This window comes from Aptenodytes patagonicus, chromosome 7 (assembly GCF_965638725.1).
Source record: "Aptenodytes patagonicus chromosome 7, bAptPat1.pri.cur, whole genome shotgun sequence".
In the NCBI taxonomy this organism is placed as follows: Eukaryota; Metazoa; Chordata; class Aves; order Sphenisciformes; family Spheniscidae; genus Aptenodytes; species Aptenodytes patagonicus.
In genome coordinates, this window is record NC_134955.1 from 31,590,562 (window position 1) to 31,607,597 (window position 17,036).

General features: G+C 36.6%; 1 protein-coding gene across 3 annotated transcripts in view; it reads right to left on the reverse strand.

Annotated features, from left to right (window-relative positions):
• Window positions 1-887: 887 nt before the first annotated feature.
• TTBK2 (tau tubulin kinase 2) overlaps window positions 888-17,036 on the reverse strand; it is a 100,320-nt gene continuing 84,171 nt past the window's right edge. For all 3 annotated transcript variants that reach the window (XM_076344692.1, XM_076344690.1, XM_076344691.1), the window contains 2 exons: window positions 4,378-5,651; window positions 888-3,349 (listed from right to left, as the gene is read on the reverse strand). In XM_076344692.1, coding sequence (XP_076200807.1) covers window positions 2,881-3,349; window positions 4,378-5,651 — 1,743 coding nt within the window. In that variant the 3' untranslated portion in view covers window positions 888-2,880. The remainder of the gene's footprint in view (window positions 3,350-4,377; window positions 5,652-17,036) is intronic.

Consider the following 17,036-nt stretch of genomic DNA (forward strand, 5'->3'; position numbering starts at 1 on the left):
CATAGTTTACTATTTTTACATTGGCAAGTAGTTCAAGTACAAGTGAATTTCTACAGCATTGATTTATTTTACATAGTAATGTGTAACAATGGATGAGTCTGTACTTTGAAGATAGCATGAAAAATCCTTAGGTGTTACATTCTTTCTGACCTGTAAAGCAATTACCTGTTTCTGGATCCTGCTACACTGGAGAGAAAATATAAACACCTCAACTTCAGCATTTCAGGCAAGGATGCATAAAGTTGGTACCTATTAAAACTGACCTTGCTAAGGTAGGAATAAGCTTACAAGACCATAATAAATGCTTTTCAGAAATAAGGGAGAGGGGAGGAAAAATAATCATAGGCTGCCACACTACCTTAACAGATAATTCCAGCAGTGCCCAGGGCAAAAATAGCACAATGGGACCAAATTCTCTTTATGGTATACTGTAAGAAAACATGAGGAAAACAGGAAGGAAAAGATGGAATTTGTTGTTGTCACATTCATCTGTTAGGTATTCATTGACTGTCACTGCTCCTATATGACGAGCATTCATAATAATTAAGAACTCACATATGAAATAAAAAAGAGTAACCATAAGCCTTATTTGTAATAAAAAATAAAAATACCTTTGTGTCTCTGTTCTTGTTCCATATGCAAACGCACACACAAAATTATAAAGAAAAAAAGCAAGCTGCAAGACAAAACATTGGCTGGTTGAGAAATCAGCAGTCCTTCAATCTTGTACCAAGGTATAAAGGCTATTAGAATTTGTGCATTCCAGAAATTTTGGAGGGGAAATAGAAGATGCAATGCCAAAAGTATTCAGGAACTAACAGAAAGGGAACTGTATTATTTATGTATTATTTATGGACTGTGGTCCATAAATTACAAATGAAAAATGAGAAAGAATGAGTTTATATAAGCATATACATATATGTATATATAAATATTTATATTATATAATTTACCATGAGGACATGCAATTATTGGTATAGCACCTATTATACAATATAATACAAAGGAATAGGACTTTCCAATGTTTCTTCAGAAAAAGCAGGTATACCCTACCTATTGCATTCATCTGTAGTGCTTGAAACCTGAATGAAATTAAGGTTCCACACTGTGCTACATTACGTATGGGAAACAATATACATATTCATAGTAAGAAAAGGAAAAGAAAAAAAATCAACATAGTCTGACAAAGCAAGTGAAACTCAGTGCAGCTCCAGGGCAGCTTTAATGCAGCATTAGAATGTGTTAGCTCAGAGACAAAATATTCCCTTTTTAATCCAAAGGTATTCATTTGGCAGAGGTTAAATAAAAAAGCACAGATGCTGGCTGGAGAGGCATATGACTACAGCAAGCAGATCAGTGACTGACAAGTCTCCTATGCATCCAGTGTCCCCAAAACAGGAATAATTAGGGAGAGCTGGCTGCATCTTTTTCAGGCTTGCGTTCTTGTGTGTTACTATGCTGACCCACTATTCTCTTCTGAATATAGCAAAAGGTGCTGTACCGTTATGTTCCCTACAGAGATCCTGTAGAGCACGAGATATTAAGTAACTACCAAACAAAGTTGGAGGAATTAGACACCATGGACTTTACTGACAGACAACAAAGCTTGGCTATCAAAAAACCATTTGGGCAAAAGAATGACAAGAATCCAACACAAAAAATATCTCAGATTGCTTTCTGTATATTTTGCTTTGATGACCAATATTCGTACCCAGATTTTGTAAGGCTGTTAAGTGTATTTCTGTCACCTATAACCTACCAAGTTCACAAAGCAATCTCCTCATCTCTGTTTCATCTTTCATGTTTTTATAAAACACATGTCCAAAAAGCAAATCTTGGTTGGTAATCATCTCTGCACGGTAAGATCCGTGGTTTAAGTGATCCATAAACTAATGGAAAAACAAAAGCCAGCAATAACAAGTGTTCCTTTTGCAGTTGAGTTAAGGGAAAAACGGTACTTCTGTTTTCTAACTTGTTTTCTAACATACATTGCAATTTATTGTAAATCTGCAACGTTCAGTGAAGTGCAGACATCTCCTCCTTTCTCATTTCCTAGACGGGAATGCTTTTCCAGATTCTACTGAACGCAGTTTGAAGAACCCCACTATGACTCCCAAAGAAGTGTATGATATAGAACTGAGAATTAGCTTCTTGGAGCCTAATTAGTACTAAACAAACTTCTAAAGAATATAGCTATAAAAACATCTTGGCAAATGTTAATATTAATTTTTAAAATGTCATCAGTGTCAAGAAGGGGCAAGGTATATGATACTTCCTTAGGTAAAAAATCTGTGCCATGGTAGATAGTGGACAAGATGAGCACTGAGTGACTCAGAGATGTGTGCAGCTCAAACTGGAAGAGACTTAAGGTAGAAATACCATCATCTTCTAAATTGTGTGCTTTTTTAAAACTGCAGAGACATGCTTAAGCCGTACTTATGTCCAAGCGGTGACGTCATTTTGGGAATAAACTTTTCAGGTTTTCTTACACACCCCTTGAGTATGTAAGGCCTTAAACAATTAGGCCAAATCTTCTAGCTAGGTAAACTAAAAACATAGAAATAAATACCCTTTTAAAACACTCAGAGATTTTTTTTACTTTAAATACATTGCACCTCTTTGACTACCTAGTCATTCTTATCCTGGCCTCTACTTCCCCTCTTGCAGATCTGCTTGCTGCCTGCTCTTAGGCAATGCCACTTATTTACACAGTATGCTTTCTCATGAATAGTTTATGATGCTTACTTTCTTTAAAAAGCGCAGATTCAACACAGGTTTTTTTTAATATACTTTTCTTGATTATTTTTTTAAATACACAGTACACAGACACAACATGCATCAGATTTAGGAGGAGGCTTTATACCTGTCAAGGCCCAGTTCCTATCTGCTAAGCTTAGTGGTTGATTTGCTCTTTCCTGTGGGAGTCTTAGTGTTTGGGGAATGGTGGAAGGAACTGCCAGATCCTTTCAGACCATTCTTGCTTGGTTTGTTGCAGCAGTGCTCTTGTTGGCAGGATCTCCTAGAAGATGAGGAGCCTGAATGGCTAGGAGGTGATTTACTCCTCCCAAGATGTGGGGATGAACTCCTCTGATCATGATGGGGTCTCCCAGCCCGGGACGGAGAAGAACTGGCAGTACGGGGTAAAGAAGAGCTCCTAGGGGAGGCACTGGGACTGCGTCGGGGGATGACAGGGCTTTTGGGTGGTGTTTTTGGACTATGTGGAGATCCTGGACTCTTACACTGGGTAGAACTCCTTGGTCTTTGAGATCCATTCTGTAGGATTTGAGCCAGATGAGAGATAAGATCTGAGTCCGAGCTGCTACTCCCTAGGACTCTGTATCTGCGTAACCTTAAGAAGAAATGAAGAAAGATTATTTCTGTTCCCATCTATTCACTAAATTTCATATAGAAACACAGTACCACTGGAAACTAGAGATGAACTAACATTGCAGAACAGACATCTGGAGCTAAACTTTCATATAAGGTAGAGGTGTTTGGATCTAGACTTTGGTTTCTGTGTTGTTCAGATCAACACAGTATTTATATTTGCATAAACTCACTCACATAAACAGCCTAAGTGTTTACAGGAGAACTGAAATTTCCTGGTGGTGCTGGAAGAAGTACACTGAAGAACAGTGCTTATCGCCTCCGTTCCAGAGGGGTACATCCATTCCTGCACACCATCAGTACACTCCTATACACAATTTTAAGGGATGAAAAGGCACACCACAACTTCCTTCAGAGGATTTCGCGCTACTGTATCAAAATTCTCCTTATCCTGGTAACGTAGGCACTGAAGAAACTAGATCGTGGTTGTCTGTATACAGAATTGGCAAAGGGGGCCTTCTAGAATTCACTCTGCCCTCCTTTAATTAGTTGTTTTTACTTAGCCATGATCTGAGCATAGCTAACTAACTCAATACAAGAGCTACTACTCAATACAAGGAGATTCAAGAGCTGGAATCTCCAAATCCGAATACTTAAAATGGCTACAATAAGAACAGTTTAATTTTCAAAGGGGCTGGATATGACAGATCCTATTGATTTCTCTGGGTTTGTGAATAATCAACAGTTCCAGAAAAGTGACCCCACTTTAAAAAAAAAGTATAAAGATTTAGTTATAGAGAGGTTTCAAAATAATGAATACACATCTATTGATGTACAAGGTTTAACGGTGAAGCAGGCTCATTCTTGTGTAACAGCCTGTCCTCATTCAGTCTCCAACAATGTAAGAGTTCTCAGAAAATTGAAGCCCAGCATTTTAAAAAAAATAGTTAAAGGGTGGAACTTCTACAGGATTACATACTGCATAGTAACTGCAGTCTAGCTCAAATCCATTTGCAACCTGAAAACCTGTTTCTATTTTCTCTGCATTACCTAGCTTCTACCCCAGGTCTAGTGGGCGGTTTTCCTGGTGGTGGCCGAGGAAAGAACTGAGCTGAACTTGAACTGGTGACTTGATCAGTGGTTGCCCAGGACACTGGCCTTGGAATTTTGCTTTTTCTGGACTGAGGGCTGCTTGGAGATAAAGCGCTATCTTCCGTCTGCTTGCTGAAATGAGAGTCCAGTGTTAATCTAGAAAATGAGGATAAGACATCATCCTCAGAGAACGGTACTGGAGTGCCAGCCATTTTTTCCTCCAGTGACTTATCAGAGGCACTTGAGAGGTCACCAAGGAAAGATTTGAATTGTCTCTTTTCCATAAGTAGTCTGACCAAGTCTGTCTGATGGGCCTTTTTTAGAAGAAGCTTTTCCTTTGCTGAAACAGGAGAAGAGGACTCTGACGTTGAGTCTATCTCTTGTGCTAAAACTGGGATTCGGCTCTGCCGGAATACAAAAGGAGATTTAACTAAGTCCTTCTTAGATCGATGAGAATTCTCATTTTCTGAAATGCAGTGGAATAACTCTCCATTTCTGGGAGCATTTTTCTCTTTTTTGTCCTCCTGGTGCAAAAAAGTAGTAAGGGCCACTTGGTGGCATTTCAAGTCTTGGATACGGACTTCTTCCTTATCAGAATGAAAACCATTTTCCTGAATTGGTGCTATTTTGCTTGCCTGTCTATTAACATGTGGTTTGGTAAGTCTTGAGGGAGAAAATTCTGATGTTTTAGGTGCTATTGACTTCAGAACCTCATCTTGACTTGGCACCAAACAGACGGGCCTTGGCTTTGATTCTTCAGCAGCTTCAGTATTCATTAGAGGTTCTTCCTCTGCAGATTTTGAGTTTCCTGGCAAAGAAGAATTCTGTTCTTTGCTTAGCATTTCAATAGCATCCTCATAAACCACTGGAAGCCTTTCTTCCTCAGCCTCCTCTACAGGAATATTTTCAAGTTCTTTCTCTTCCTGTATCCCACTACACTGTTCAGGTAGGTCCTTTTGGCCACAGTCCAGGACGTTGACACATTCTTTGACAAGTCCTTCCCTGTCAAGCACCTCTTGGCTGATATTAAGTACCAAATCTGGTCTGCTGGCACTAGCTGGAAGTGCATCTTCTGTCACAACCAAACCTGGCAAACTTTCCTTTGGAGAGGAAAGTTCCACGGTGTGTTCCATAGACTGAGCATCCTGCTCTCTTTTCTCTAGCTGGTGGCCACAATGAAAGCTCTCTGAAGCAGACTGTGTGGATGCCACTGAAGGTCTGGGTATTGTTATCTGCATTGGAAAATTAGAGAAGGAAAAGGTGAGAAACTCAGGAACGTTATACAGATAACATTCTTTAAATAGCATTTTTGATTCCATGTCTTCAAGATACATTATATAATGGTTCCTATGAATCACAATGTTCAAATAATACCTAACTTCATAATTTACATCTAGATAATTAGAAAAAAAAATACTCTGTTATCCCAAGACAGAAATGTGTAACAGGTAAAAACAAATATAACCTCAGTGGAAAATGTTGCAGTTACCAAGTAACCCTCCTGGAAATGAGATCCAGCCTAACAGGCAGACTTTTTATTTATTTTACATTAGTTTGAATACTCTTAGATAAGTTGTATATGAACGTAAAATCTTTAACAAGTACACAACAATATTTTTAGACAAGTACAAAAGACAAAGAACATAGTGAGGTCCAGATTCAGGAACAGACTTAAATTTCAGTTTAGGCAGAATTTAGATACTTTGTTAACAAAACAATTAATAAAAAACTTTATTTACCTAATTAAATACATCCATACCCATAATACCTACACTTTTGTCCAGAAAAACTTTCCTGAGTACCCAAATTGTAGCTATTACCTTCCCTACAGAAGCTTATGCCTTGTTTTAACTAAGCAACCTGGTTAGGACATCTCCTTACCTAAGGTCATTAAGAGATCCGCAAACTAAATATTCACACATCTAAATCCACTAATGGGTCTAATCCAATTGGTATGCTTAAAGCACTCCTAAAACCTATATATAGTATTGAGCCAGAGTCCCTTTGAAAAACAGTTGATTATGATGAGTGCTGCCTCTAGTACACAGCTTAATTGTTAGAGCACATGTCCAGGAAATGGGAAACCTGCATTCATGTCTCTCTCCACCTGAGGGACAAAAGCCCCCTTCCCCCAGTTCCCACCAAGTATGGACAAAATCAGAATGGAGTTGCTTCTCACCTTTCCCGTTGAAGTCAGGCCACTGCACACACAGAAACGCAAGAGTCACGAGGTCAGAGGGTGAGAGAGCACACACAAAAGCGAGAGGAGTTTTACCTCTATGGCCAAGGGAGGAACGCACTCTCATGTGAAGAGGAGTCCTAGATTCTGGTTTATACATATTGGATTGAGTCATTTGGTAAAATGTATAAACAGTAAAAAATCAAGGGGCTACCCTTACATCTTCCCCTACGTGGACAGAGAGTTCAGCTCCTTTTTTCCTTGTATTCTTTAGCCTCATGAATCTGACACAGTTTGAGTTTGTAATACTCAGCAGAAAGTGGACAACTGGAGTCTGGGTTTGGTCATAAAGACTTTCTCGATGCACTGATGGTAGAAGAGACAACTAGTGGTAGCCTATTTCCAGTGTTGCCAGGATTCTGCTACATTACAAGACAGATTTCACTTGACTTTGTTGCAGAAATTACACATGCTGCTGAGCTTAATGGGCTTTTGCAAGAGCTAGTATATTGGTATTACTGGGTGGTAAGAAACCAAGCTCATCTGTCAGGACCCATAACAACTTATACTGTGTACTCGAACTTTACAAATATAGAACAACTCTCCAAAGTAAGAAATGGGAACTGACAGTTAAGGAGATATACTCAGATTTCCCATGAGACTATAATAGCTTCACTGAAATTTTTGCTGATTTCTTTTTTTTGCATTTTCTTCATAGTCCTGTATAATAAAATTTCCATCATTATGGGTGCACATTTACCTCCATGAAACACAAACATTCAACTGATATTATAAACAGTTCACTAGAACAAAACATGAAACAGAAATCACAGGCATAAAGCTGAATTAAAGAGAGGACAATTATTTATGTTAAAGAAATTATTTCTATACTATAGAATGTATTCTGAACCTCTCTAATTTACCTAATGCAGTTTTTGGACCTTAACCTAAAAATGTGGAATCATATTTTTTGAGAAATTTGGAATAAAATTTGGAGAGAAAGATTTTCTTAGTTTTATAAGTAGGATTAGCTGTCAGGCTACAGAAAGTGGTATCTTTCACTGGGGAAGGGAGAAGAGCAGAAATGTAAGATAACTGAACTCTTGTTTTCCCAAGTAGACCTAAGCTGTCTGTAGCATCTTCCCCAAGTTGAGACTTATTGAAATAGGAAAAAAAAAAAACAAAACCAAAACCCAAACCAAAACAAAAAAAAAACCACTGAGACCTGCAGCAAGAAGCTACTTTTTGTCTCCCTGATAATTTGTTTTCAAGTTTGGGCCAATACAGTCTCTTCATGTTTGCTGACTTAAAATGGTACATGGAGAAACAAACTGAAGTTACTTAGTTTCGGCAAAACAGTCCTCCTCATCTCCCCTTACTCTCAGTCTGGGTTCTTTCCTCTGAAAGAAACACTACTTCCCTTTTGAGTTAGAGAAGTCTTTCTTACTTCAAAAGCTTTCTTGTGAGAGAATCCAAGCACATCAGTTCAACTACAGAAAGAACAGAGGAAGTAGAATTTTTTTAAAAAGCACCTTTCCATGATTAGGTCAATTAGTGCCTAAATCTTGAGTGTTAAACAAAAATAATTTAGCAAGAACTCTGCACAGAAAGGAAAAGGGATAAAATTGGAGAAAAAATTAAGAAAAAAGGTCTAGGAAACAGGGCAGCTATTCCATAGGTTTCCATACATCTCTAGGAAGTTGCTCTAAGGCAACACATCTCCAGGTATCATACATTGAAGGACTCGCTTTCATATGACAGAGGAACATATTTTGGCCTGTCACACAAAAATCATCAGATCTCTTAGAAATTATCTAATGGGAAAATGGGTGGGTTCAGGAAATTTTAATGCAATATTGTCCTTGGAATAGCAGGTTCAGATTTTGGAGAGATCACTTGGGCATTTGCTGTCCACTCAGCTCTGTCTCCAGCTTGTTTCAATACCTTGTTCAATACCAGGGCTGCAGACAGAGTCTCCAAAGTAAGGAAATCTGGTAAAATATTTCCTTTTTCAATCTTTTCACTTGATGAGCTAGTCTGGTTGCCAATTCAAATAACACGGGAATAAAAAAACCCAGAGTTGTCTTCCACATATCTGAAGAAGGATGGCTTCCCTTAGAATAGAATGGTTCTGGTGTCCTCTCAATTTTCAGAGGTAAGACAACTTTAGTTATTTGCTTTTAGGAGGATGTTTATCTTCTTGGTACATTTCCAGAAGGGCTGAAATTGCATTTAAATCCTCCTTTGCTCAAATATGTTTACATGGAAACTCTCTTTTCCTTGTGACCTCTCTCTCATATGTCAATTCTTTCTTAGGTGAAGCCACCTCTGATCTGAAATCTATTTACATTTTTCAACAGACTTCATATCCTTTGCCACATCTGGAGACAGAATTTCCTAGTCTTTCAGGCCTATCTTGGCCAACCCAGATTCAACCCTTACACCCAAGAAATAGAAGAGTAAGCTGTTGAACAACCTACAATACAACAGGCAGGAGCTATTTGTGAAAGAAAAACATTGAACAAGTGGAAGAAGGAAAAGGATACTGGATGACTAAGTATCATCAAAGACTCGGTACTACTGAGTAGTTCACAGTTTCAGAAATGGCTTTTTGAACACAGTGTTCACTAACAAACAAAAGTTTGCTTTCTCAGATGGTCAATAAACCTCTTACTAGTCTTCTCAAAGCACAAGAATTAAATTATATCCCCGTTGGGCTTGACATTTCAGCTATATGTGCAAGAAATTTAAATGGGTAATCATGCAGAAGTGCTTTTCATGCTAGGGCCGCTACAACTTCAGGTGCAGCTTTAAGAGAGAAACAAAAGAGCAAGGCCAATTTTAAAAAAATCTGGGAATGTGTATGAGAAAACAGAACTTGTATAGAATGGAACTCTGTTAAATCATAGAATCATAGAATGGTTTGGGTTGGAAGGGACCTTAAAGATCATCTAGTTCCAAACCCCCTGCCATAGGCAGGGATACAAATGCTTTCATCTGGAAGAATTTGGATGTAATAGCCAATTACTGAAGAAATGGAAGAAGCTTGTAGATGATCCTCCTAAGGCTCCTTAGAAGATTTCTTTGGGTAAAGCATCAGCTTCTCTACAAGGCCAGCCACTACAAATACTTCATGATTCACACTATGCAGAATTATAAGTAAAAAGACTGGAGGAAGTTTGGAATCCCTTAAAACAATTTAAAAAAAAAATATATATAATCCTGTAGCCTTAATTATCTCATAAATAGTCTTCTCGCTTTCTTGTCTGTGAAACCTTGCAACAGAGAAGTCATAATCAAGGAGTCTGAGGAGGGCTGATCCTGAGACATGCAAAATACACCCATTTAAATTATCATTTAGTCTAATTCAGGGACTATTAATTGTTCAATACATATCTAGTTACAAAACAAATAATACCTGGCCTAATATGTAAAATTAAAAAACCCCATCATAATCATAAATAATCCTCATACTTTCTTTTCTTCTGCCACTAATTAAAATCTTATCCTATGAGATTCTATGGCTAATCACGTCAATTTTGTAAAACACTGAACCATCTAAGAAGAAAAATGTGGGGAATAGAATTTAAAATGCTGCCTCTCAGCTATAAACTGTTATAAATGGTTATAAACTGTTATAAACTGTTATAAACAGTTATAAACTGATAACCAGTTTGTAACACTATCTACCCGATTATCGCAATTCCCATACTTCAACAGAAGTTATGTGATAGAGCAGATTACTGAAAATGGCTGAGACAATATATGGAACAATGAATTTGAGGTTCTCCTTTCACTCCAAAATATTTGAATGAAATTATTACCATCACAGTCTTGAATCCTTTGTCCTTCCCTAAATAATTTCTTAATTCCTTTCTGATTTCTCAAATTAGCACTTGACTGAGACAAGACATTTGACTGCATTTTCTTCGAGAAACTTTACAAGATGGTGAGAGGGATGTTAAGAAGGAAAAAGAACAAAACAACATCAACAACATAAGTATCTCTTGGACATCCTTTATGACATCTGACAAACTTTCCTCCCTTTAAACCTTTGACAGGCTGCAATAGCAAGTGATATGCTTGGAAGAAATCCTCTGTGAACGTATACAGCAAACTGCAGTGCATACAGCAGTGAAATACTGAGTTTTGGTCTGCAAAGCTGCTAAGTCTGAAAGATCTAAAGGTGTGAATATGGATTATTGTACAATACCAGCAGGTAAACATCTGAACTCTCAGCCATAGCTTCTTCCCTCCACTCATGCTGTCTGCTGCTTCTGCAAGCATGTCAAGTGCTGTCAGGACTTCAGGCCTCTTAGAAACATGGTGTGCAGATTTGATGTTCAGCTAATCCTGTCATTATTTGTAAACTCTCACATTAATAAGCCATTATCATATTACTTGGCATTCTGAAGACACTTTACCTAATCAGTTTACTCTTCAGAACTTCTTTCCTACCTTAGTAAAGTTTGTGTATCTATGAGAACAAACCCCATGTAGCTTTTCTCTTCTCACTGCTTTTCTTTTTCATCTATCGTTAGCTCTATCACCTACCAGGAATATGACCAATGTTAGTATGAGTCTGCAACTTCTGCAATACCAAACCACCTCCCTGAATCTTTCCAGTTCACCAGCTTCCTCTTACTTCATGATTTTTTCTTTACTTCTGTCACTAAATTTCGATTTCCTTGCACAACTATATGCCTCTGCAAAGAAATCTGAACTGCAGTTTGTATGAAAGCGTAAAGGGTATGTCCTGTAACTTGTAAAATTTTTCTTGAGTTCCACAGAGACAGTCTTTTTCTAACAAAGAAAGCATGAATTTGCCTTAATACACAGTTCAGAGATGTGAAAAAATGGCAACTGAAGCCTATTTCACCTTCCCATCTCATGCTATTATTTCTCTCTTTACAGAAACTGAATTCCTACCTTACCATGGTTATTTTCTGAAGTCACAAAAAACCTAGAGATTAAGGACTATTGCCAAGAAGCTTGACCACTTGGAGACTTTTTCTCTGGAAAGTTGGAAACTACTGATTCCATGAGGATTGTGGTTTTAGTAACAAAGCCAGTGAGTTCATATCACACTTTAAGTAGCACAATATATTCAGTATTTCTAAATCTAGATTTTATAAAACATCTAACAATCTTCAATAGGAGGTTAATTAGTTCTCCACGAGAGGTTATGTTCAAGTATACTTAGGTACTCAGCTAAGAAGCAAAATAAAACACTACAAATTAGAAGGTTCCTCCTCTAACAGAGGACACATTAAGTATGAAGTGACATTATTTTTTAATTAACGGTGCAACCATTTTTGGTATATAAAATGCAGTTAAAATATTTTCACAGTTATTATTATCATAGCTAATAATGATGTAAGCATCTTTAAGCAAACCTCGCTTTGTTTCATCAGCTAGCTGTGAGAAATACATTAGTATATACTTTTCGAACTTTAGAAACAATTTTTACTACTTTTGAATGATCTTTTTGAAGCTAAGCTCTATATTAGTATCTGTCCCTACAGAGAGAATACCTGCAATTTTCAGAAACAATAAAAACACAGGCTAATAGTTCCTCAGGAAACCCCTGAACTCTCATTTTCAAAGCCACATTATACCTTGTTATTAAGGACCAGTACTTTTTTCTAAAACAGTATCTTCTTTGAAAAATTCATTTGAAATGCTCTATTCTAAACCCAAGTTCAATCCAAGTAAATAGTCTTGCTTTGTCATGAAAAAAAGACATACACAGAGACTCTCAATCACATAAAAACTGCTTTTATGCATAATAGCAGTGGGGTCTGGCTACTACTGTTTAGATTAATTCTGAATATTCCTCTCCAATATATCAATTCCAATAAAGAGTCATCATGAAGTATCAGGTAATTCATACACAAGATCTGCCTTAATACCCATGTACAGATTTCAAATATGTCATTTTTTTCTGTTTGTATCTGATTCCTATGAGCTACTGTCTAATTTTAGGTTACTGCTGTGCTATACTTATGCTTCAGTTTTGCTATATACACTATATTTTTGATTTTTTTGTAAAGGTACAAGTATCTTTCATATTCAAACAGCAACATTCTAAAAAAAAGCTCCAACAGCACATTAAAAAAAACAAACTAAAATTGAGTCTTCCTGACTTCTGGTCCTCCAGTCAGACAGTGAATCCATCCATTTGTATGTTGTAATAACTTAAATCCAGTTCTATCCAGTTATAAGATTGGCACTATATTTGCACGTTGCCCACAGTTGTGTTATGCTCACAAGGGAGAGAATCTGCGAACACTAGAATTTCCATGGATGAATCAAACATACCAGAAGAACTGATGAAACCATGCAAGTGTAATTTTAATACAAATTCTAATTTCAGCAGGATTAAAATTACCATACACGTAAAATTTCATTTTCAAACTTGAAGTCCAGATTAAAAGTTTCTTAAAATCTCTCCTCAAAATTTTCAGGATCTGTTTGAAAGCATTATGGGTTTGCTCATGCCCACAGTGCGCTACCACCAACAGTAGTTGTAATTCACATAAAGAACTAGCTGCTTTCAGTTTGCTTATAAACATGCTTAACAGGTATCCTTTAGAGAAGACAGACCTAGAGATAGGAGTCTTATCTATACTAAGGGTCTTTCTCTTTTCTTACAATGTTTTTTTTATTTATTCTCTCCTCTGCACACAAGGAGAGAATAAAAAAAATCTTTGCAGACACAAAGATGCGATTAGAATCCAGCTTATCTTTTAAAAACAAAATACCTAAAACTTTTGGCAGCCTGTTACGTTACATAGTTTTGCTTCTGTGAAGAGGAGTGATGATAAATGTAAAGCACAGCTCCATGAAGTAGTAACAACACAGCTGATTCCATCCAAGCACTCAAGTGATCTACAGTATAATACATGTTCCCAGTAAGGTGTTTAAGCTCCTTAAAAATACTTACAAGGGCACTATCAGTTTATTCTGATCCTGTTTTGGTTGCTAGCCTGGTATTATTATGATTGGATATATCAACAAGGTAGTGTCACTTTAGCCAATTTCTGAGCTCTTTACATATATCATGTTCTGTGTTTAGAAGCTGCCTGAAAGTAGTCAGAGCAGCTATACATTTGTGGCTAGGTAATAAGTAAACACATCTACCTGTGGTTCATGTAGAGCAATAGTGTAGAATTGCCAAATACTAGAAATTTTAATAATAATTTGAAACAACCAGTTTTCAAAACTTACATAGTGGTAGCTTAGAAATACTAGACCTCCACTTAGTGCTTGTCCTAATTTTAGTGGTTTCCCTATTTTAAAAAGTTATCTCTTCCTTCCATATGACAGATCTATCTAACCAGGAGAAAATGCTAAGATGCTGATAAATTCACAAACTCCAAATAAAGAATTTTTTTCCCTGTAATTCTAGTTGGACTAGTATCATATGCGATTTTAATGATAGCAGACAAAAGATTTTAAGAGAAATATATCTTAATTAAAGATTATCTTATGGATGATATTATAGATAATATCTGCAATTATATATATACACTATTTATTATATTAATTAGATCGATTATACCTTAACTACATGAGAAATAATCATTAGTCCTTGGGCATTATGCTCTGAATTGTAACCACCCATTTATTTCAAGAAGATTACTGTGCGAATTGTCATCACAGAAACAATTGTTGACACCAGAGTTGATCAGGTCTCCGTGGGAAATCCCACAGACCATTTAGCTTTCCTGAAACATCTTTCTTCATTCTATGCTAATGAAATTATGATGCTAGAAAAATGTACTAAATCACGTATGTTTAGGATAAGATTGACATTTAAAAAAAAAAAATTTAAAAACTTGACCATTTCAAGGTCAGACAATAGATGAACCACGTGGTTATGAATTTTGGGAATCTTAAAATTACTGTGGATTCCAGAAAACACGAACATTAAAAACAATTAATATCTTTTTATAGGTTTTTTTTTTCCTACACGATCAGTGTATGTGGATGCTATTACCAAGGCTAATTTATTGTCCTGTGACCTTCACTATGACTTTTCTGCTGCTTCTGATAGAGAAACCTGCAGAAGGAGAATGGCCAAGAGGGTTCTAAATCAGGGTCACTAAAAATGCATGTGTTCTCTACAGGCAACACATTATTTGAAAAAAATTAGAGGTTCATACCGACTGCTTGTCCTCAACTGTTAATTCCTTAATTTACAACTTGGAAAGTTTCCACTGAAAGCACAGCTAACCTAACATACTGTAATTTTTAATTCTTCTTTACACCAAAGGCAGATGTGAAAAAAGCATGCCTGAAGAATTTCTCTCCTTCAGACAAAAGACCCTACTAAGCCTTGGAGGCAGCATTTAGATTTCTATGTATCAAGCAATTGCCTCTGCCACTTGGATAAAAGCAACAAATAGAACTTTTTACTTGTTTGCATTAGAAAGAGAGCGTGTAGATGAAAATTGTTCAAGAAACTTCATTATCAATATAAAATCCAGTGGCTTAAAAGACTGGGAGTAACCCGTGAGCTTATGGTGTGTCTTCCAGACATCCTCTTTTTTTCTTCTAAAATAATGCTTCCTGATATTCCCCATCCTATGTATTTTTGTATGAAAAACCTACGTACTCCAGAGAAACTTACTAATGAAGAAAATAATGACACTGTAGCAGTGATCACATGTGGATTGCCTTTCAAGAACCTAACAATAACAACTGAAAACAGTAAGAATTCTGAATCTGAGCTTGCCTTTGAATCTGGTCATAAGCATTATCAAACACTTTCACCAATGATGAGTGAAAGCTGCAACATCACAGAAACTTAATTTTCAGGCTATAATTTATTGAAAAATTAACAGTTATTAACAGTTACCCTGTCATGAATGAGATGGTATAACTCCTGCACATTTCCTCTACTTAACTAAATCAAACCTACTGTGTATGAAACAGTTCCTCTAGCTGTGAGCTGGACTAAATCCTTGAAATTTCTACCTTGATTAAACCCAATGTTGTAAATGGTATTAGCAGCCTCTTGGGAAAAACCTAACTTAAACCTCATGCTGATTCGATATAGTTTCCATCAGGATAGGGAACAGGGGGGCATAACAATTCTGTAAACCCTGAAATCAGAACCCTTTTTGCTACAGCCAACTTTAACCATGGCAGCAGTAAAAAACCAGACTTGCTGAACAGAGAAAAGCTTTTCCCTCTTTTCCTTCCAGGACACATCTATTTGATAATGTACCATGTCTTGAAACTGAAATTCTGAAGAGAATTTTGGACAAATATATCCACTCCTGACATTTTTAATGGATAGATACAATGCTAAACCAGTTTTAACTAGCTGAATTAGGCAATCCTAATGCACATGACAACTTCAAGTTAATGCCACTGACAAATTAAAAATAATTTTAAAAGAACACTGTAACAAGAGAGGAGCATCTTTGGGGTTTTGTTTGTTTATTTGTGGTTAAAAAAGAGATTGTTATATGTGAAAACCAATGTAAACGGTCATCTCTTGCTATTGCAGACTAGTGAAACCTGCCAAAATTAGTTCATAAAAAATGGCAAAATTTACAACATTTACGTGCAGTCCTGGCTCATAAACCTAAAACATCCAAAATAAAATGACAATTATAAGGGATACACATTCTTTCTCTAAATACCCCTTGAACATGTCAAGAAGTCTTACCTTATTCTTCCATAGGTCCCTGAATTCCAGTGAGATGCTTAAAAATTAAGGTAAATTTTTCAACTCAGATCAGTATATTATTTCTCGTCTTTGATATGAATATGAATATGATGGTTTGCATTTCCATAGCATCTTGTGTGGGAAGATTTCAGAGCATTTTGTAACTAATAATATAACTATATAACTACAAAATAATTTTTTAAATGTTTCAGTAAGGTAGATTGAGAAATTAAGACATAAGAAGAAATATATGTATAAGTGCTAACTAATTCCAATTGCTTAACCTGAGAGACACAGATTATCCTTTCCTAACACAATGAATAACCACAAAATCATTAAATTAAAATTAGCCGTCTTGTACATATCTCATTAAGCACATTAAAAAAATGAAAATATGCCAGAATGACACACAAAACTGGAATCCACCTTTGTTAAGGGATGAATCTTATTCTATAGCAGACAGTTCAGAAGTATTCTAGATGGCTGCCATAGCTAGAAGAGGTGATCTCTATCTTATTGAAGAACTAGCGCTGAGAAACCATAGAGATCAAAATCTGAGGTCACTGATTTTTACTGTTTGTCAAGACACAGTTACACATTTAGCACAATGTCTACCTAAGCAATCTCTTCATACACAGTCCTGGCCAGTAGTTGCTGCACTCACATCACCTTTTCCATTGACCTCACACAACACTCTATGCAGTCCTCTAATGAACAGAGTTCAGAGAACTTATCTGGCTGAAAAATTCACAGAAA